The sequence below is a fragment of the Populus alba genome, chromosome 4, assembly GCF_005239225.2.
Source record: "Populus alba chromosome 4, ASM523922v2, whole genome shotgun sequence".
In the NCBI taxonomy this organism is placed as follows: domain Eukaryota; kingdom Viridiplantae; phylum Streptophyta; class Magnoliopsida; order Malpighiales; family Salicaceae; genus Populus; species Populus alba.
In genome coordinates, this window is record NC_133287.1 from 4052834 (window position 1) to 4075720 (window position 22887).

The window sequence follows — 22887 nt, forward strand, 5'->3', positions numbered from 1 at the left end:
TTATAGTTGCAATAGTCAGTTTTGTGTGTTTAGTAACACAGTGTAAAGTGTTTTTTTTAATTAATATTATCTTAAAATATATTTTTTTTTTTTTTAAATATCAGTATATATGTTATAACCATAAGAAAATAAATATAAAAATAGTAATTTACTATCTTTCCTAAATAAAAAACAATTTAGAAAACATAGATTTCGTAAACTTGTCTTGAAAGATTTTACAAGTACAGGAGGATTTGGGAAACTTTTCAAAGTTTACGAGGCAGGACACACTTGATCACGGGCGAACACTATTAGGGTAATAAGTTCTTTAAGATTTTTGAAAAACGGGCTGTTCGGGGAATTATCTTGGATTTATTTCTAGTAATTCAGGTAAAACAAAAAGGATTTCGAGCTACCCGATTAATTTACCCGAATTGCAAATATATTTTTATTTATATACTTATTTATAAAATCTTAAAGTTAACGGGCTTGTAATTTTTACAGGTCTACTTTTGCTCAGACAAGACTTCGAAAACTTGTATCATGCCTAATTTTTTCTAGTTAATTGAAAATTTTGAAGTAAAGTTGGGAATTTGTTTTTGAATAATTTAAGAGATTCTTTGAAACGGCAATATTTTATTCGAATTTATCGAAAGCCTACCTTCTCTTGACCGCCTCCTAAATTCTTCCATGGTCATGACGGGCAAAGAGAGTATTTCTTGATCACAAGCTAACCCGCTCGAGTTACAAAGAGGGATTTACACATACAATAACGTTTGTCTATAGCATTTTTCCAATAGCCGAGTCAATTCTATTTTTTCTTCTTTTTTTTTTTCTTCAATTTTGCTGGTTCAAGGAACTTGCTTTCTCAAGCAAGTCCATATTTTTCCTTGTGTGATTATGGTGCGTGTATGATAGATTTCCACGAGAAGCAAAGGCAACTCCAATCTATCGTCAACTTACCCTTCCGGTGAAGAATCATCGAGATTAGGGCAGCATGATAAGTCGAATAAAAGGAACCCAAAAGGGGAATGACTCGAACATCCGGTATAATTGTTTCCCTTCCAAAGTTTTTCTTTTTACATTTTGGTCAAAAAAGCTGTGCTCTCTATTCGACTACACCTCCGTACCTTAATTGAAGAGAATATCTTTTTTATTGTTGAAAAAAAAAAAGAGGGTCTAAATCATTTGCCAAACACTACCAAACCCTAGCTAGCAGCTACCAAATCGTTTTTATCCTCTTATTAGTCAAGAACGGTAATCATGGATTGAAATCGAAGTCCAAACCTATCTCACTGTACAAGCTAAAGCTGCTGGTTTCCACAGAAGCTTCAAACTTTTCATTACTTGTTGTAGTAACAGTTGCAGCCCCAATAAAACCATTAAATATGACGACAAAAGGTGCCCTCGAGTGAAAGAAATTGAGAGACTTGAAATATGTTGGGAAAATAAAATAAAATAAAAATACAAGAAGAACATTTAAATTAAAGGAAGTGGCACACAGCATTGCATGGGTTGCTTGGCAAGTAAAATTGTAAATCAATTGCTTTCATTACCTGCAGAAGGCAAAAGCAACCAGACATGTAAACAACATCACACTGTTTTCAAATAGTTGTTTTCTTGCATAATTGGACAGGAGGTATTCCATCAATTCACTCCATTTTTTTCTAACAAAATAAATAAATATATATATATATACATAAAATAAAAATTGAACCTACAAAAACAAAATTAAAGACACCAAACCCTATTTCCCAACAGGGAATAAAGGTGACGCCAAAAACAAACAGCAGTATCACTGCAATCCAGTAGCTATGATGATGACATCTGTCCCAATTATCGCTCACAAAGAAGACAAAACCACTTGGGTAAAAGAGCATTCCTACTAATATCACTATCAACTTACACGCTTTCTCCAAAAAACAATCACGATCTTAACAACAGAAACCGATACTCGTGCTGTCCGTACGGACACATTCACGGCCGACGGTTCCTTGTTCTTACAAACTCCGGCGACCAGAAAATAAATTAGCAGAAAATTGGGAGAAATTAAGGTTATAATCTATTGATTAAAAAGTTCAATAAAAAGAGTGATACAGTGTTTTTCAACAAACAACAGCAAAGAAACAGAGTTTCCCTCACTGTTGCTAAAAAAGAGATCTGCCAATACGTATTCACATACGTGAAAAAGAAAAAGAAAAAACTAACAGATCACATAATTAACCTCTCTTTTTTTGCGGGTCTTTTTCTAATCTTTTCTAATATAAAAATAAAAAAAGGCCAAAATTTTTTCTAAAAAATCATGCAATCTCCGGTGGGGGAGGAAGGTTAAGATCAAGATCAACAGATCTTCTCGGAGTCTTGACATCTTGATGATTCAAATCAACGACAGAGGATGAATCAGAATCACTCAAGACCCCACCGCAAGAAAAAACCACCGGCTGGTTAGGATGATGATGATACCCATGATCGAAAATCATCCTTCCGTACTGACTCTTCATCAATGCATCAAAATAAACCACCTGTTGATGATTCATCGCCATCGGCTGAAACGGCAATCTAACGGTGGATACAACGGGACTAAGATTAAGATCCAACGGCGCATCACTGCTACAAAACTCCACGGTACTACTTTGACTGGGACTCTGATTATTATTACCACCACCAACACCACCACCACTGTTATTCTTGCTGGCAGCTTTCTTGTTGTTGTCGATAGAGAGAACGTTTTTCTTAACGTTCTCGCATGATGGATATGGAAAGTTAGTCTTTGCCTTAGAACCACGGAACTCACGTGCGGCAGTATCGTACGCACGTGCGGCTTCCTCCGCCGTGTCGAAAGTGCCAAGCCAAACCCGGCTCTTCTTACTCGGGTCTCTTATCTCGGCAGCGTACCTTCCCCACGGCCTCTTTCTCACTCCTCTAAAATGCACTTCCTTGCCTCCTCCTCCACCACCACCACCGCCAACTCCGCCTCCGCTAGCTTTAACGGCGGCAATCTTCTCTCTAGGCGCCATAATTAAAGAAAAAAACTTCTTGTAGCTTTTACTTTTTGAAAAAGGAAGCGAGCATGAAAAAGAGAGAGGAGGGGGGGTGGTTTTATACAGAGAAGGAGACGGGGGAGTAAATGGGAAGGAAGGGGGCGTGGGCAGTCAACGATGGATTTGACTGTGAGAGCTGGGGCGGCTATAGATTAGCTAGAAGAGTGTGGGTAAAGAAGAATAATAAAGTGGTGTCCGAATTATATGGCATGTGGGATGACTAGAGAGCAAGACCGTGAAGAGAGAGAAGAGAGAGGGTATTTATGGTATATTATATTATTATACGGTACTATGTGGTATCATTCTTATCAGCATCTAACGGCTGTAACTTCACTGTAGATTGCGTGCGGTGGATTCATACCATTCCCAAATTGCTCCACTGGCGCGTGCACTCATGATTTTTGCAAGGGGCGCCCCCACAAAAAAAAATGAAAGAGAAAGCCTTCCCTATTTGGATTGCTCATTGAGATAAAAAAGTCTCTTTCCTTTTATTGTTCTCATAACAGTTTTTTTTAAAAAAATATTTTTATTTAAAAATATATTGAAATTATATATATTTTTTTTTTTTAAAATTTATTTTTAATATCAATCCATTAAAATAATTTAAAAATAAAAACGCTCCTAAATATATGTTTGAAATTGTGGTAATTTTTATTTTTTAAATTTTTTTTCATTCAAAAAAATATTAAAATAATATATATTTTTGTAAAAAATTATAAAAAAATTATTTAAATATATTTTCAATTAAAAAATACTATCCTCACGTTAACAAACATACACCAAACAGTTAAGCCATGCTCTTTTGTTTCATAAGTAAAGCATTTGTTTAGGCTAGTCACAAGAGAATCATAGAAAATATGTTTCATTTATAATTAAATTTTTATATGATGTGCCCATCATTTAAGAAAAAAAATAAAATTCCATGCTAAATATCTTTATTTTTTAAAAGTTGGTTGAAAGTTATTCGAGAAAAGAAATAGGAGTGCAGACAAAACCAACAGAGTTTAGGTAATTTTTATGATTAAATTAGAATGCTAAGAACTTCATTAAGATTTGTGTTAAAGACAATATTTACAACTAAAAGAGATAACTGAAGCACTTGTTATTGTTTATAGGTAAGAGAAATATTGATAATTAATTTTCATTTTCATCATGTCTGTGATATCAACAACTATTTAGATTAATTATGTAGTAGGATCTAATAGTAAAAATTTAGGATTAAAAGATTTATTTTTTTATAGTTTTAGATTTGAATCATGAAGTTGCTAATATAATAGTCACTGAGGCTTATATAGTTATTAATTTTAGAACTCATAAAATTAGTTGAGGTTTACACTCATATTAAAAAAAAAAAAAAACTGTAAAAGCCACCCTCCTGCTCTCTCTCTTTTTCATGCTAACTGATCTGTTATCTTGAGAAAGGAGGCTTTGATTTAAGCGGCCACGCAAACAAAGCTACCTTATCTGTTGTCTTGAGAAATTAACCTGGGCAATTTGCATGTCTTAATTTTATACATTAATTTCGATGGTCAAAGCATCCTCCCGCTTATCATTGAAAAGAAAAAAATAATAATGATGTCCTCTAATCTTGTTTGCCGCGTCCTTCCGCTATGAACATGGTCATAAATCATAACCTGAGAGCGTGAGGTTGGGATCACCCAGGGAGCGAAGCTGGTGGTGAAACTTGGTTGATGGAGCTGTGTGGCTTGCGTGGCCAGCTAAATCGCGGCTTATCTGGGATTTTCTTACTTTAAAAAAAAAAAAAAAAAAAAAAACAGTCCAAAACCATATATAAATTATAATTGGTCATTTACACGTGCGATGTCGCAAGTATAACATAAACAGAATAAAAAGTTGATGATACATAATAAAATGAAATGCAAAAACATTGAAAATATTGATATCTAAGGGGTAGCCATAGGCAAGTTGATTGATAAAACTTGGAAAAAACGAAAGAAATAAAGAAAATAAATCCAAAATCTAAAGTGAAAAAACATTGATTATTTTCTTTTGCTTTTGCATCAACGCATGTAAATCATGGCGAGTTGTTTAAACTAACAATCAAAAACTAAACAATCATTTAGTCGATGTACTTCCATTACATCCTCATGTTGTTTTGTCATTGCAACATTCAATAATCAATAGTTACCGTAATGGATATCTTTGAGTCATGATGTTCTCTAATTTGATCATGCTTTGAATCCTTGTTGTCTATAATGACTTTATAATTATTTGTTTTTGAAAGTTGGGTACACCACCCGATAAGAAGGAATATGTCTATACAAACTTTGGCCACAAGTGAAGCATTTTCAATCAGAAAGCTTGAAATCGCTCATGTTTATGAAAGCACATGGTCTTGTTTCATTGTAGAATTACTTGTCCAATAGATTGTTCCAATCTGACACAATACCTATTCCCAAAAACACCTTGGTTATTATTTTTTGCTGAATATAAAATATGGGAGTTAAAGTTTAGTTTTACACACATGCATTTGCTCACCTGTTGACAAAATTAGGATTATAATATGACTATAATTAAGACTACATTTGAAGAACACAAACACATGCATTATACATTCAATACCAAATATTATATCGATTCACATGTTAGAATATCTTCATCTAGAAACTCACTCTGCTTAGTGTTTTTAAATTAGATATAACAACTTTCCTCTAGTGAACATTCATTTTCATTTAATTTCACATGTTTAACGAATTTCCACCCCTCTTAATTTGCTGAAAAAACATTTGGCTAATGTTGTATAAATGACATGAAAAATACAACAAAAATATTTATTCATAAAGATATCTTCCCTGAAACTCGTAGTGCATGAATTAATGCATAAATCTCTTTATAAGCTCAATGAACAACAAAAATTTGTGAAGCCATCTCCTTTCTCAAATAAGTTCAATGGAAGAAAAGGACCATTGACATAGCTTTGCAAGCTTACAAAAGGGTTGAAGGCAAGGAAAACATAACTATAAATGTTAGCTAACTTAACCACTAAAGAGCTAAAGGATGCAATGCATGTGAAAGAAATAATGCACTTGTTTATTTAGAAGTTTTGCACATAAAAAAGATAGAAACGTAAGCAAAAATCTTATAAAAATAGGACTCAAAGTGTTGTGGTGATGAAAAAAAGTGTAGTTAATAAAAAAACAAACAATAACCAGTTTCAAAAACGAAGAAATGCAATCTCACCAAATTGTTGAAGGCTGAAGAGATGAAAAAGAAGACAACAATGCCAAATTAAGCACACAATAGTAGTAGAAAAATGATATGCAGTGGATTTAAAAACTTTTTTAGGTTTTTTAATAATAATAATAATAATAATGATAATGCATGAGTATGCCATAAAACAACAAAGATATACCATGTAAGAAATACCATGAAACTAATTATTATTATAAAAACACCAAATTGAATTTTATTATATATAACCGTATCTTCACTAAATATAGTTATCAGTGATTACCATTATAATCCTATCATTAACTTGTCCATGTCAGTAGCTCAATGCACTTAGCAATAACTAAACAGTTAGAATTAAGTTGTCCGCCTGATAATTAGCAAGGGGCAAGTAAATTATTATCTTATCATCATTTAGTATTTAAAATAGATAGATTTAACTTTAGCAAAGTAGCTTATCAATTATACTTCTTCGTACTAGCTAGTAGAATTATATATTTGGCTTCTAGAACAATCATGGTAAGTTTATTTTTCGTATGGTTTTTTTCAATGCCCTATATTGCCTTTAAGCCAAAGCTTCTTTTTACAAAGAAACTAGGATATTTAGTTTGAGGCAACACAGTCATATGCCAACATAAAAACTATAGATGACATTACATTGTTGGCCTATCTTTAGAAAGAGTTCGGACACACAATAATCCCACATGAATACACCTCGATGCTTGACATTCATCATAATAATCTCCCAAACATGTATCGATTAACTCCGAGGCCTTACCTTTATTCCGTGTCACCTATGCCCAAAACATCGTGGTAAATTTCAAGTTACTGAAAAAGTATTTAGAAGAGTTATTATATAATTATTGTTTCTACTTTCTACTTGCATGTCTTAAGAGATTATAGTGATAATCTGTATGAGTATACCATCGATTCCTTTCTCCAGTAACTCTCTCTAATGGAACCACACCTAAAGTATTAAAAATATGATTCACCAAAAAATTCCCACCGATAACATATTTGAGTGACACATATCCATTGCATGAAATAAAACTAAATATAAGTTCTTTCAATTCACAAAACAAAATGATTTAGAGTGATAATGACCACTATGTTCTAATGACTCTCTTTGTTTTTTGCTTCTCTTTCATCATCACCAGAAATTCTTGCCAACCCAAAATCTAATATATTAGGATTCAAATTATTGTCTAGTGAAATATTATTAGGATTCAGATCCTTGTGCACAATTGAAATTTTAAAATCTTAGTGGATGTTGAGCAATCCTTTTGTAATATCCAAAACAATGTTAAGACATTCTTTTCATCTAGTAATGCACTTGTTTTGTGATTTGTACATCTTTACCCTTTGTAAGTCATATAATTAGATATGGATTAATAACCTTAAGATCAAACAAAGAGATTTAGTTTAGACCAACAAAACTAACCTCCTGGTAAAACCTAGGTTGATGACTATATTAATTCCAACGCAAATATGCAAAACCAATATAGGACATAAACAAACTTGCAAGTCATGGACAAACATAATCAAGACAAAATTTAATCAACAGAGGCCTAAAAAACTTGGCAACCACCCATAAAACTATGTAAAATCAACAAAAATATAAAAAAAGAGAGAAAAAAAAGTCCAAAGCCTACTATATAATCAATGTAACAAAAATACAAAACTAAAATATTTTAAAATTAAATAACCCCAAAACCTAAGAGCTGAGTGAAAGATAAGACTGACTGATAGAGAGAACAAGCCTTGAAATGCGACCAAAAAGGAGAAAATGTTTTTAAAAAAGTCCCATTGAAAGTCTTTTATAACACTAGTAAACCTAACCCTTTAAAATAAGAAGGGTATAATAGAAACCAATTTCATCTCAAACTAAACAAACAAAAACAAATAAAAAATTGTCCAAGTGATTTGAAGGGTTAAACACAATCATAACAGTTAAAAGGACAACATAAAATCAAAAGAAAATAAACCAAATTAGTTGTTGCAAGTGATCTTAGTGAAAATGGGTCTAAAAGTGGAAAATAAGCTAAAGATCTTGGAGATATAGTAATTTGTTACCCTTGGCTTATTATTGAAACTTGAGAAAATAAATCAAATGTAGAGACAAAGCAATAATAATTGATGGCAAAAAACCAAAACTCAGAAACAAAACATGGACTAAAAAATCAAACGACTCTCGTGTGCAAAACTTACCCCTTCATCCAACCTCAATCCTTTGAAAACAAGTTAAAGAGCTTAGAATTGTAGACTTGTAAGCAGCCTAGGAGGCTAATAAACCATAAAAACCAACCATTTTACAATGGCTTGCACAGTAAAAAATGAACAATAAAAAACAAAAAAAGCTATGAGAAAAAACATGCAAGCCAAATCTTTGGTAACATGAATCATCTAAAAAAAAAAGGTTGTATGCCCTTTTAGAAACCCAAGATAACCCAATTCCAATAGAAAGGTTAAAAAATAAACAATAATAAATAAAACCCCCTCACCACAAACATCCAAATCAAAATTAGAAAAGATTGGCATAAATAGGTTGGAAATGACATACAAAAAGAGAAATTTACAAGCTAACAAAACAAGAAAAGGAACAATAATGTATCTAACAATAACTCAACCAAATCAAAAGAGGAAGAAGATTGATGAGGTAGTAGCCAACCTAATCAACTAGTAAGGAACCAACCGCATACCCAAATCCTTTAAAAAAGCTCCCACTCTCTTAATCAACTGAGCGAAGTAAATGTTATGGCAAGTGGTTTGTGTATTTAATGGATAATTATGGCACGCACACTCACCAATCAAGAAATAGGCTTATCAAATTATAGAACATTTAAGATTAATGCCAGAACCCAACCACAAACCATCACCTATGCCCTACAACTTTGTAGACGCTCTTTATTCAACAACATGTCACCAATACCCAACCACGACCACCCAAGCTGCCAAAGCCAAGACGCAACACCATAAATCAATCAAAATATAAAGAGAACCACAAACACCGCAAATAAAGTAGATATGGTTATGAGAAGGCATGAAAAGAACGGTAAGAACTTGAAATAAATTGCTAGAGTTACTGCTTGAATCCATAGTAGGACGCCTCACATGCCACTTGAATTTCTTGATCTCTTTTAGTTTTATATATATATATATTTATATATATATATATATATATATATAATTTAGATCATGATCTAGCTACATTACAAAGAATTATATTTTTTTAAATATAAATAAAAATATTTAGGATTTCATAATGAGTTTTTTTTTTTTAAAATTAAATAATGCTTGGTTGATTTGATATATCCTATTCAAATTGACAAGTTAACAAGAAGACATGTAAAGACATTGTTTGATTTAAAATATTTTTCAAAACATCTTTTTTTTTTTAAAATAAACTAAGATGACAAAAAAATTAATCAACCTGAGACAACCAAAGTTAACTCGTCAAATCCATGTCCTTCATTATAAGACCATGATAATTTTATAGAAAGCAAATTAAAATAAATTATGAAGTCTAGATCACAATCAACTAAATCTTGAAGGAAAAATTGAAAAATTCAATACAAAATAAATACAAAAAAAATATTTGAGTGAACTCGAGTTAACCTGCCAAACTCATATTCGGGTTATAAAATTGAGATAACCTCATAAAAAACAAACCAAAACAAATTATAAAACTTAATTTTTAATTAACCATTGTTAAAAGATGAATTTAAAAAAACAAATTTAATTAGAAAAAAAGGTACTAAAAATACTTGAGCTAACCCATTAAATTCGTGACTTGGATTATGAGATTGATATAATTTTATAAAAACAAAATAAATTAAATTATGAAATTTAATTACTGTAAATTTAATATTAAAAAAAATCACTTTAATAAACAATGCTTTATGAGAAGGCAAACAATGAATTCATTTTATATATATATATATATATATATATATATATATATATATTTGGAATTTAATTGATAAAAGTCATATATCTGATATGTAATTGAGAATTGAGTAAATAAATCTAGGGTGAAATTGAGATTTTCCTTTTTTTTTTTTTTTTTGAAGGAGAGAATAAACATCGTTGCTAGCCTCCTATAAGCCCTGTAAAACGCGGTCTCTCTCTCTCTCCCTCCCCCTCCCCCTCCTATTTTCAATATCCACGTGACATTAGTTTCTGATACCCCAATATTAATATAATCGGACAACCTTTTTCCATCACTCTCTTTTCATTGTTGTATCACACGCTCTATGATTTCACTGACCATCACCATTAGCATATCTTAATTACATCCGCGCCAGCATAAGGCTGCTATTGTTTTTAACTTGCAGTGGAACAAATAGAGGAAGGTGTTTGGTAATAAATTAAATAATGTTTTGTATTATCAGGTTTATTAAATAATTAATTTTGAAATATAGTTTTTATATATTTTTTAATTGAGTTTTGTAAAATATTGTTTATTTTTGTATTTTAAAAACTCTTGTAAAAAATTTAATTTTTTTTATTTTTTTTAAATTGATATATTTTTAGTGTTTTAAGATCATTTTGACGAGTTGATATCAAAAATAATTTTTTAAAAATAAAAAATATTATTTTAATGAAGTAAAATACACTTTAAAAAACAACCACAAACATATTTCTACCAAATATTTTATATATATTTTTTGTTATACATAAAATTTAATCATAATTTTTATCAAATATATATATATATATTTTTAAAATCTATTTTTTTAAACAACAATCACAAAAGTTATCTAAAAAAAACTTAGAAACTATAACATCAATATACAATATTTTCTATTGTACGGCGCTGTTGGATAACGCGGTCTGTATTAGAATGGTGCGGTCGTTAACGCGGTGTCATAATCTTCGGGGGTGGTGGTTGTTAAAGCAGCGACCTATCAACCTCGGATCAGGGCTATGGCTTCCCAATTATTTGATACTCCCGAGCGAGATCCGTAATCAATTAGTAGGTTCCATCTGTTGAATCTGAAAGCAATGGCGCCTTAACTGCCACCGCATCACTGGGCCCTCGCCGGAGGCAGGTGTGTGTGTCATAGAATGATGCAGCAGTAAATAGACTGCAGTTTTCGCAGCGGACAGGTGCGTTTAGATATCAGCATGCCCCGATTAATTGCTTTTCGATACGAGTAAAATGCTTGAAAAGGGCCTTAACTCTAATCTTCTTCAAGCCTGGTAAGATTTAGGGTTTCCATGCGGTCATCATCTGCATTGTAATTGATATTCATCTCCAGAAACTAGCGTATAGGGTGCGTATGATCAGCTCCTCCGAATGCACGTACGCCTGCTATACTTTAAATCCAATCAACGTCGAACGGAGATGGGTCCTCAAGCTAGCAGTTTTGTGGGAAACCTCGAATACGACATTACATGATTTATTTGGACATTACCTCTACCTGCTGATACAATGGAGCCCAAATGTTCACACCAGCGCACTGCACGTTAAATCTTTCACGTCGTCATTAATGTTGTTAAAAGCTACACGAGCACTCAATTGATTGACTTGGTTTCAATATATTTTTAATTATTTATTATTTATTTATTTATATATATATGTGAAGGGCATGGTAAGTCAATAGCATTATTATTAATGTAAATGTTTGGCTAGTTTATATATATTTTTTACTAATTTTATGAGTTTTGAAGTTAATGATTATATAAGCTTTTAATGATTTTAAAGTTTATTGAACTCAAACTTATAATTTTTAAAAAATAAATTTAGAATCTAATTATTTAAATTATATATTTCAGAAAAACCCTTTTATTTTATACAAAAATATGAACATGTACACAGACTCCAAATTGACAATATAAAAAAAATGTCTTTTATGTTTTGTAGAGCAACGACGGTAGAGGCACTAGTCGTATGGCTGCCCACAATTTCCAAATTTCACAGTGCAGAATCAGTAAGATCCACATTTCCCAATAATTCTCCTGCCAGAGATTTCACTAAAAACCAAGACCCCACCGCAAGGTATCCACGCGTCCAAATTGACTTCATATTTCATGTACAAACCTAAGAACAAGGAAAACTTTCGTTGGTGTTTTTTCTTTCTCATCAAGCAGCTGTTTATTTTTTTATGATTTAAAAGTATTTTTGAAAAAAATTAAAATTTTTTATTTATTTTAAATTAATATTTTTAAATCATTTTATATGATAATATTAAAAATATTTTTAAAAAAATAAAAAATATTATTTTAATAAATTTCCAATCATAAAACATACTAAAAAACAAATCCTATTACATTCCTAAAAACCCAGAAATATTACAGAATCTCGTGGTCGTTGTTGCATGATTTAAACTAATTTGGGCGGCTAGGAATGGAGGAAGCATCAGGCATTGATGTAGATAATGTGAAAGATTTGACAACATAACATTATTATTAATTTTTTTTAATGTCGTTTGATGACTCCCCAGACATGAAAAACATTGACTAGTCAAGCAGGCACCTTCCCTCCCGCCTCCCTCTAGCGTGTTGACAGGCAAAGCCTACATGAAACACATTGACCTGCAGGGGTCCCCTTGCGTTTTGACAAGCAAGTACAAGCACCCATTTTTGTGGCTGCATTTGAATGTCAGAAATTGCTGCCCGATCAGATAATTCGGCTCTTTAATAGTCGACTCGTTTTTATTTTTTATTTTTTTTTTGGTTTTAATAGCCAACGGTATTGGAATACCAGTTTGTGCATAGCATGCTTGGAATCCTTGTAATAATTGAGTCATAACCATGCCAATTGCCATCCACACATTGATTATCTATTTTTATTTATTTTTAGATTAATTCTCTTAATGTTTTCAGATTGATTTTATATGTTGACATGAAAACAAAAAAAATATTATTTCGATTCATTTCCATTTAAAAAACACTTTGAAAAGTAACTAATACCAAAATACTAAACAAACTCTTAAAAAAAAATCCAATTTCCATGAAAATAATTAATTAATACATTTAAAAATAAAAAATACAGCACTTCTATGTTATTTCATAAAATTATAAAAATATTAAAAACTATCATATTTAACTTTTCATACAAGGAGCTTTTATTTTTCAATATGTTGAAATAGAGTTACATAATATTTATTTATAGTAAACACTAAACTACCTAAGAAAACCTTGTAGCCCAAAAAATCCTAACCATTTAATGATTATTAATAATTTTCCTATAAGCCATAAACTACAACAATCTCCACATTGTCGGATATCCACCCTGTACGAGAAAAGTAAGGAAAACTCCACCCGAGATAATAGGTTGAGACGTCTCTCATTTAGTATTTGAAGACATTAATTAAGTGTAAGCAATATTAGTGGTAACAAGCTTTGTTAACATGTCTGAATTCTTAGAAGTGTGAACTTTTTCAAGCAACAATTCACTGGAAGAAACCAATTCCTTGATCTTATGAAACCTCACATCTATGTGCTTAGTTTTTGTATGATACATTTGGTTCTTTGCCAAGTAAATAGCACGCTGGCTATCATAATGCAACTGAACTATACTTTATGGAATACCCAGCTCCTTGACCAAACCTGTAAGCCACAAGACTTCCTTGCCAGCCTCAACCACTGCTATATATTCTAATTCAGTGGTAGATAGTGCAACCAGAGATTGAACTATATAATTCCAACAAATAAGCCCCCTACCAGAGTAAATACATAACTAGTGGTAGACCTCCTAACATTCAAATCCCTTGTATAGTCCACACATATATATACAACATATGAAGGACCATCATGTTGTTTGCTAAACATGATAACATAGTCTATAATACCTTCCAAGTATATGAAGATCCACTTAACTGCTTCCTAATGCTATCATCTCGGATTTGATAGAAACTTGCTCATTGCATTGACTGTGTGTGTAAAATCTAGTCTTATACAAACCATAACATACATTAAACACCTCATTGTACTAGCATAAAGAATCCTTTGAATCTTAGACAAATCTAGTCTTAAAATGATTTGCTAAAGGTATACTTAATGGTTTTGCATTGTCCATGATGAACATTTCCAACACTTTTTCAATATAGCTATATTGAGATAACCATAATCTCCACCATAATCTCCTAGTAGTTCTATCTCTATTAATCTTCATCACAAGAATCTTCTTAGCTGTACCCAAATCCTTTATACCAAGTTCTCTACTCAACAAAGTCTTCAACTTGTTGACATCTCTTATACTCTTTGCAACAATCAAAATAGCATCCATATATATATATATATGTGTGTGTGTGTGTGTGTGTGTGTGAAAGAATCATCATCAAGGCTCTTTACGTAAAAACAACAGTTATGCTCATTTTTTTTGTAGCTAATCCTGATCATGTAGGAGTTAAATTACTTGTATCATTGTCTTTGAGACTATTTGAGTCCATAAAGTGATTTCCTTAATTTATAGAATAAGTGTTCCTATCCAGGTTGACTAAAACCTTATAGCTGTACCGTGTAAATTTACTCCTCCAAATCATCATGAAGAAAAGTTGTCTTGACATCCATATGCTCTAACTGTATATAAAAATGAGACACCAAACTTAACATTACCCTAATAAAAGTATGTTTGATTACAGAGAAAAATATCTCATCATAATTAACCTTTTTATTTTATAAGTAACCCTTTACTACTAGATGAGCCTTGAAATTCTTACTTTTTTTTTTCTTTTTGATATTGCTTTTTTCTTTTTATACACCTATTCACATCTTATCTCCCTCTTCCTCTTTGAAAGTTCAACCAACTCTTATGCGTGGTTCTTATATAGAGACTTCATTTTTTTATTCCATAACACCTACCAATTTATATTTATCTTGACTGTGTAATGCCTCCTAAAAAGTAGTAGAATTCCTACTACTAGTAATACATGTATAAAAGATCAAATCTTTAAAACCATACCTGATGGGTGGTGACTTGATGGTGCATTTGGGCTTTCCTAAAGCTATATTATCATGTTGATCTTCTGAACTAGAACTCCTTGAATTCTCAAAGGTTTATTCCTTAATATGAGTATCTAGATCCACCCCTACCTCATTATCATTATTGCTATAATTTTTTAGCACTTGTTTCTTTTCTTCTTGAGTACACTGTAACATGATTTTTTCATTAAAAACAATATCTCTACTGATCACCACCTTGTTTGCCTTTAGATTTTAAAGCTTGAAACCTTTAACCCCTTTCTAATACCCCCTAGAAAGATACACTATTTAGACTTCACATTAAGCTTTAACCCCTTATCATTAAAAACTTGCACATAGGTTGGACATCCAAGCACTCTCAAACCATAGTAGTTTATTAGACTCCTTGTCTATATCTCTTATGCTACTTTCCCATGTAATGTTACCCTATGTGATTTTTTAATAAAGAAACATGCTATAATTTATTGCTTCTGCATAAGAGTTCTTAGCAAGCCTTGTATTCTGTATTCAGTATGAGACACCTTGTTTTTTTTAAATTGTGGTGTCTTGCGTACTGTGAAGTGTATCTTAATCACATGTTGCTCCCACAACTCCATGAATTTTAAATTTATGTACTCAATATTATTATCTGACCTATGGCATTTGATCTTCCTTCCTGTCTGATTTTCTATTTATGTTTTTCATACCTTGAACTTGGCAAATGTTTTTGACTTATATTGTATAAAGTACACCTAAACCTTTCGTGAATATTCATAAATGAAAATCACAAAATATATTTATCCTCAACATGATACTAGCCTTATCGAACCCCAAACATTTGTATGAACATAGTCAAGAATTTTCTTTGTCTTGTGTGTGGCTGTCTTGGACTGCATCTTATTATATTTTCCAAGAACTCAATACTTGCAAAAATTAAGTTTGCATGTTTTGACACCCTTCAATAAATTCTTCTTATGAATCTCCATTATCTTACGCTCATCCATATGGCCTACTTGTTTGTGCCACAAGACTATGCTATCTGTCTCAAATTCTATGACTATAGCTCCACCTATAAATGTGGTACCTAACAGTTTATAAATATTTCTCTGCAATCTTTGTCCCTTTATGATTGTCATAGCACATTTACTCACTTTTAGACTTGAAGCTAAACCCATCACAGTCTAAAATGCCTAATGAAATCAGATTCTTTCTCAAATCTAGTATACGCCTAATATCACACAAAGTTATAACAACACCATTAAACATTTTAATTTTGATATTTCCTATTCCAATATCTTTGGATGGATGATCTAATCCCTTAGAATAGAACTAGAATTAACTAACCTGTAGTTGTTTAACCAATATTTATTGGGAGTCATATGATAAGTAAATGTCGAATCCAATATCCAAGAATTTGTAGGATGATCCGAACTAGATGAAATAAAAAGCATGTCTTCATCACCACTCTCTAAATCTTCTTCCACTACATTCACAGACTTTGATGAACCCTCTTTGTACTCTGCACCTCCCTTATTTTTCTTTGGACATTCTTATTTTATGTGCCCTGTTTTTCCACAATTATAACACCATATATCTTTCCTCTTCCTGGATTTGGACCGAGCTTTGTTGTTCCTCGATTAGTTCTAGGACTTGTTCTTCCATGCTCTTGATTACTCCTCTCCATTAGCCCTTTGTCTTGTGAATTTTCATTGCCAACTTTCTTCTTCATATTAAAGGTTAATAAGGCACTTGTGATTGTTTCAATATGAAAGTTTATTTCCTCTATTTCAGAATTGTAACCAAATTTTCATACATAGGATAAGTAGGTTGAGAATTTAGTAACATCAACACCTTATCTTCGTGGTTGAACTTCATATCAATTCGTTTTAAATTGCTAACAATCTAATTGAACATATTGATATGCTAATTCAAATTTGTACCCTCTAGCATCTTAAGACCAAACAATTTATGTTTAAGATAAAGTTTGTTCAACAATGACCTAGACATATATTGACTTTCCAATTTTGTTTAAACTACCACCGATGATTCCTCATCCATGACATGATACATCATGTTATTATCTAGAAAAAGCTTATTAGTTGCCACAAGCCTCGCTTTAAGTTCCTGTCAATCTATATCATTCATGCCTTTTGGTTGTTGTCTATATAACACTTTTACCATACCCACTGCATCAACAAATCCTTCACCCTCATTTGCTAATCCAAAATTGCATGATCCATCAAACTTGATCATGTTAAATTTTTACAAAAGAAATCCCTGACATCATAAACAAGTTCTAATACTAATTGTTGTGGAAAAACTTGTAGAATTATTGATGAATATTGTAATAGAAGAGAAATCAGAAAGAACACAAGATTTAATGTGGTTCGACAATATGCTTACATCCACATGAGTGATGAGCTTTTATTTTTTATTATATCGGAATAGGGTTACATAATATGTATTTATTGTAAACCTTAAACTGCACAAGAAAACCTAGCCGTTTAAGGAATCTTGACCATCCAAGAAGTATTAATAATTTTTTTTAATATCCCTTTACCGTACTATATAAACATTTCTCATGCACCCTTAATCTATCAATCATCTCTAGTAACAAAACAAGAAATAAATCCCAACCCCCTAATCTAGTTGCACTCCCTAACTCATTAATCATTTCACTTTGCTCCACTCTATCATTTGACTAGGAGCCACAAACTACAATGTTATTGATACGCCATTTTACAATTTTTTTACATATACTCTCTTTTTTATATTATAAATCATTTATCTAATGAGTTTTAATTAAAATTATTGTAGAAAAACCCATAACTATATATAAATACCCGAACTTTATGAAACAATTTAATTAATCATAATATATTTAAATATTAAAAAAGAATATAACAATATTAAATTATCTAAATGTAAATTATACATCTATTTAATATACGTATATTTTCTATACGATTTTTTTAAATGACCATTATATATTTATTTAATACAATTATGCTTCTTTTATATTTTCTATATAACTTTTTGAATAGTTTTTTTTCCTCTTTTCCTAATATGTGTCTTATGTAACTCTTTTTTTTTTTCTCTATGTTTCTTATATTTCTTTTCTTTTTTGATTCAATAACCAGTCTTGTGATTTTCATATAACATATTTTAAACATATTTTCTATGCAACTTCCTTTTTCACATACAAAAAAACATTTTTTTTTAACACCATGTATTTTTTTCAAAAACCATCATAGAAAAACATTTGATTTTAAGCATATGTCTCAAGACCATAGAATTTTGTTTTTCTCAATCCATCATGGAAAAACGTCATTTTACTTTATTTAATAAAAAAAGACTACATTGCTAGTCAATCCCTCTATAATTTTAAGCCATGGATATTGTATTTGTTAATATCTGATCTTGAATATAATTTATGAATATAAAATTATAATATAAAAATGTTTAGTAAAACTTGAATAATTCATATACAACGCACATGTTTAAAAATAAATCTTTGACCAAACAATAATTTTGCAATAAATACAAGATGTGGTAAGTGGGATTTGAACTATTAATCTCGTGAATAAGCATTTTATGAGAAACTCACGTACTATTATACCAACCCGTTATTCACGTTGAACATAGAGATTAGTGTGAATGTGAACCCTAATGTATGTTAATTCTGTATTTACAATAATTATAAAAGTTACAGATAATTATTAATCTCGAGGGGCAATTAACCAATAGATGTCAAAGGGAAAGCAAGGCTGCTATGGTAGCCTTGCCCCCTCGAGTCAACAAAAGCATTTTGCTTGCAGAACATCCATGGAAGAAGCGGAAGTGGAAAAACTTTACTCAACGTGCTAACTTATGAACTTGAACACGAAAACTTGAAAAAGTTAGGACAAGATTCTTTTTTTAAAGTCTAACCACCACGTTTTTTTTCTTCCCAATTTCCCGTAATTAAGAAATTCTACTAGATAGAATGATATCCATGTATTTTAATGTTTGAGAGTGTGATAGTTTTTAATTTTAAGAGTATATTTTACTTGAAAAAACATTAAATTATGTTTTTTTATATAATTTTAACATGTCAATATCAAAAATAATTTTTTTTTAAAGAATCATATATATATATATATATATATATATATATATTCAAGAAAAAACACTTACAAACATAAGACACGAACACAATGTATGGAAGGGGGAGTTTTATTTAATGTTCGGTCCTAATTGAAGAAAATATATTTTGTTAAAAAGGGGAAAACTCTTTTATATTCGGGGCAAAATGAAGCCACCTGTAATTTTAGACAACAAGTAATGATGAGAATTAAAAAGGTTTATTGATGTTTATGATTCAAGAATTTATGAAGCTATCTATATATTATTTAAGCTTGTTGCCCACAAAATCTAGAATGCTTTATTAACAACTTTCTACTATAGAAATTATGAATTCTAAGTTTTCATCCTAAACCAAAAGACCTCCGTTGCCACACGACATGGAAAGTCCCTATCTAAATATTACATAGAGCTAAGGTTTTTTCAAAGTTAGACCACGATGACAGAATTGTCTTGAAAGATACTAATGACGTTGAAACGTAATAGAATTCCATCGAATGGGTAAGGATACATGTATTTCTTGCTGGATACTGTATAATGACTTTGAACAAGTTCGTGGAGAGATTTTACATAAAGAACTTTGAAGGATTTCCGTTTTGGTCTGATGATAGGTATGAGAGTGTTTCAAAATGTGTTCGTAGTTATTTTTTAAAATATTTTTCATTCATAAAAATATATCAACAATATTTTTTTAATTTTTTAAAATTATTTTTGAAATCAGCACATTAAAATTATTTAAAACAAAAAATATTTTAATTTTTTTTTAAAAAAATTATTTTACCAAACGACCTCGTACCGCATAATATAACTTTGAAGGGGCTTTGAAAACTCTGATGCTTTTGCTTTCACGGCTTAATGAAGAACATCAGGACAAGATTAGGCCACACCAGCCTAAAAACAAGAATGGTTACAAATGCACTCAATGCAATCGATCAGACTAATGAAACCAAAAGTCAGTGTTATGAACTTTTGAGATATCTAGAATGACGGGATCATACTCGTGATTCATGAAAGAAGAATTTCAGGAAGACCTCCACTGCAACAACTATTCAGATAAAAACAGAAAATGATGTTATTGAAAAAACCCTAGCATTGGTGTAGTTGTAGATAATAATAGTGGGGTTTTATTTATTTCTACATTTATTTGTAATAGTTTATGAATAATTGATTCTTGTGTTACATATCACAATGACATTTGATTCTAGACATATCTCATCTCTAAATTTATCCTTTTAATAAATTTGTTTCTACAACCACTTATACTTCATTTTTAGTTACCAAGGGATGATCTTTGACCCTTATTGACATTTTAAATTTAGATTTCATTCTAGTTGTTTCGTCATTATATTATAATTTATTGTTAATTTTTTAAATAACCTAAGCTTTATATGATAATTTTCTAGCTTGATTTTTGTGTGTTTAAGGACATCCAAACCAAACAGACAATTAATTATGATATAAAGCGAGTAAAATTGTATTACTTCAACTTAGTATCAATATGACAATTTATGGATTACTCTAAGAAGAAGAGGAAGACAGCTGAAACCTGGTTATGACATCAAGGTCCAGGACATGCTTCCTTTGATTATCTAAAATATTAATTTTAAATTTATTTTTTAAAAAATGATGTTTCTAGTTTTCAATTTGATGTTTATGAATAATCAAATAACCATCATGCTTTATATTAATTAAGTTTGAATAAAAACCCACATATATTTTATGACAATACATTTTGATGTATTGCGTCTATTTAAACTTTCTAAGCGGATTATATTGATTTGTTATTTTTATTGATGACTTCACTAGGATAATTTAGGTGTGCTTGATGAAATTTAAAGTTAATTTTTTTTTTAATTTTACGTGTAATCCTAGAAGAAAACACATTATTTTCACCACTCAAGTTTCATTCCGTTAATTTTTTCAGAAGGAATGTGTGTGTGTGTATATATATTTATATTCAAATCCAACATCTTACTTTAAATCTTTCTTATCCCAAATTAGTCCAAAAAAATTTCATTAGTATTGTTTCCTTTTCAATTAATTTATGACAAAAAATTTATTACTTAAAAAATAACTAGTTGTATTCTATTAGTTATTTTCTGAAACTCACTTTGAAAAAAAAATATAGATACAAAAAAAATATGTAAAATTCATAACCTACCAAAAATAAAAGAATATCTCCACCTAGAATTCTTCTCTTCTACTTATATCTTTTTATTTTTTTTAAAAAAATTCCATATAATAACTAATAAAATATTAACTAATTACTCTTGACACCGTGAAATTACTTATTTTATGACATGGTTTTCCTGAAGGTTGGAAACTTAATTTTCTCTTTTTCAGTCAAACATCACAGCAGCCATTCTCATTTTTCGAGAAGTAAGAAATTGTAAAAAGTTGAATTCTTTTCGTTAGTTGAATTGGTATAAGTAATTTTTATTTATGTTGGGTCAATTCTCGCTCAAATTTATGGTATAGACTTTAATAATTAGTGACTTAAGCCGTGTTGTTTTGGAATAAATTATATCATCTAATGCTTGTAATTCTTTCTAAGAAATTGCCAAGTCTGACATTTTGATCTCGTTTTCCTTCATACAGAAGTGAAGTTGAAATCATAAGGTTGCCTCTAATTATTTTATGCCCTGCATGGTTTTGCTTTGCTTCTTCAGTTTCATCAAGTTCCGGCTGCCATTGACAGGAAAGCGAGTTATGGATTAGCCATTTTAGGGCCAGCTCGATCGGGCCATTGAAACCCTAAGTTCCATTTAAATGGGCCGACCTTCACCCCAAATCCTTTTGTAGCTAATATCATGAATATATCAACCCATACAAGTCCATTAACCAAGTTTTTATTTGATAATTGTCTCTTTTTTTAATTTCATCTTGCTTCATTTTTTTTTTAATATTTGATCTCATTGTTTAGAAAATAACAAGTGAATTATTCATGCATTGCATTGTAGTCAAGATCCAAACCATTAGACAATATTAAGCAAATTAACATTTTAGGCGCGAAAACTTGATTTGGATCAATTTTATAATTTATATTAGTTTTTTTTAACTTACCTTAAAAATGGTTGAATATCTGAAGGAAAAGGCTAATTATAAGACATGTTGGTTGGTGCTGACATTTTAATTCAAGCATGTATATAGAATGGATGGATTTGGCTGCCACAGTAAAATTAAATTTTTACCCGAGATGGTGGATTTCTGCCCTTTGATTCTCTCATCTCTTCATTAATTGAAGGTTCCTAAAATAGATCATACAAACAAAAACAAAAAAATTGCTCAAACAAAATATCTCAAAGAGAGACTAAACTATCTATGTAAGAGTCACTCATCAAATACAACTGCATGTAGCAAATCTCAATGTAGGAGAGTCCAAATGTTAGCTTACCACTTAAACATCCTAGCTATTGCCACCAATAAAAAAAAGTCAGGCATGAGGAAATCTTATTTCTAGTTTTTTTTTTTTCTTAAAAAAAGAGGAAAATTATGCAAAATAGGCAAACATGAGTGTGGTAATAGAATAAAAGAGATTGATGCATGGCAATGAGATATTAGGTGGTGATACATAAATCATATTGCTGAGATTAAAAAAAAAAAGATAGTAGGAAGTATATAATGAGAGAGAGAGAGAGAGAGAGTTGTT

The 22887-nt window shown here is 30.7% G+C and overlaps 1 protein-coding gene across 1 annotated transcript; it reads right to left on the reverse strand.

The window, feature by feature from the left end:
- Positions 1-2018: 2018 nt before the first annotated feature.
- LOC118047272 (ethylene-responsive transcription factor 11-like) lies at positions 2019-3203 on the reverse strand. Its single transcript, XM_035056514.2, has one exon. It carries the CDS (start codon positions 2994-2996, stop codon positions 2280-2282), a length of 717 nt encoding a protein of 238 aa, XP_034912405.1. The 5' UTR covers positions 2997-3203; the 3' UTR covers positions 2019-2279.
- Positions 3204-22887: the final 19684 nt, after the last annotated feature.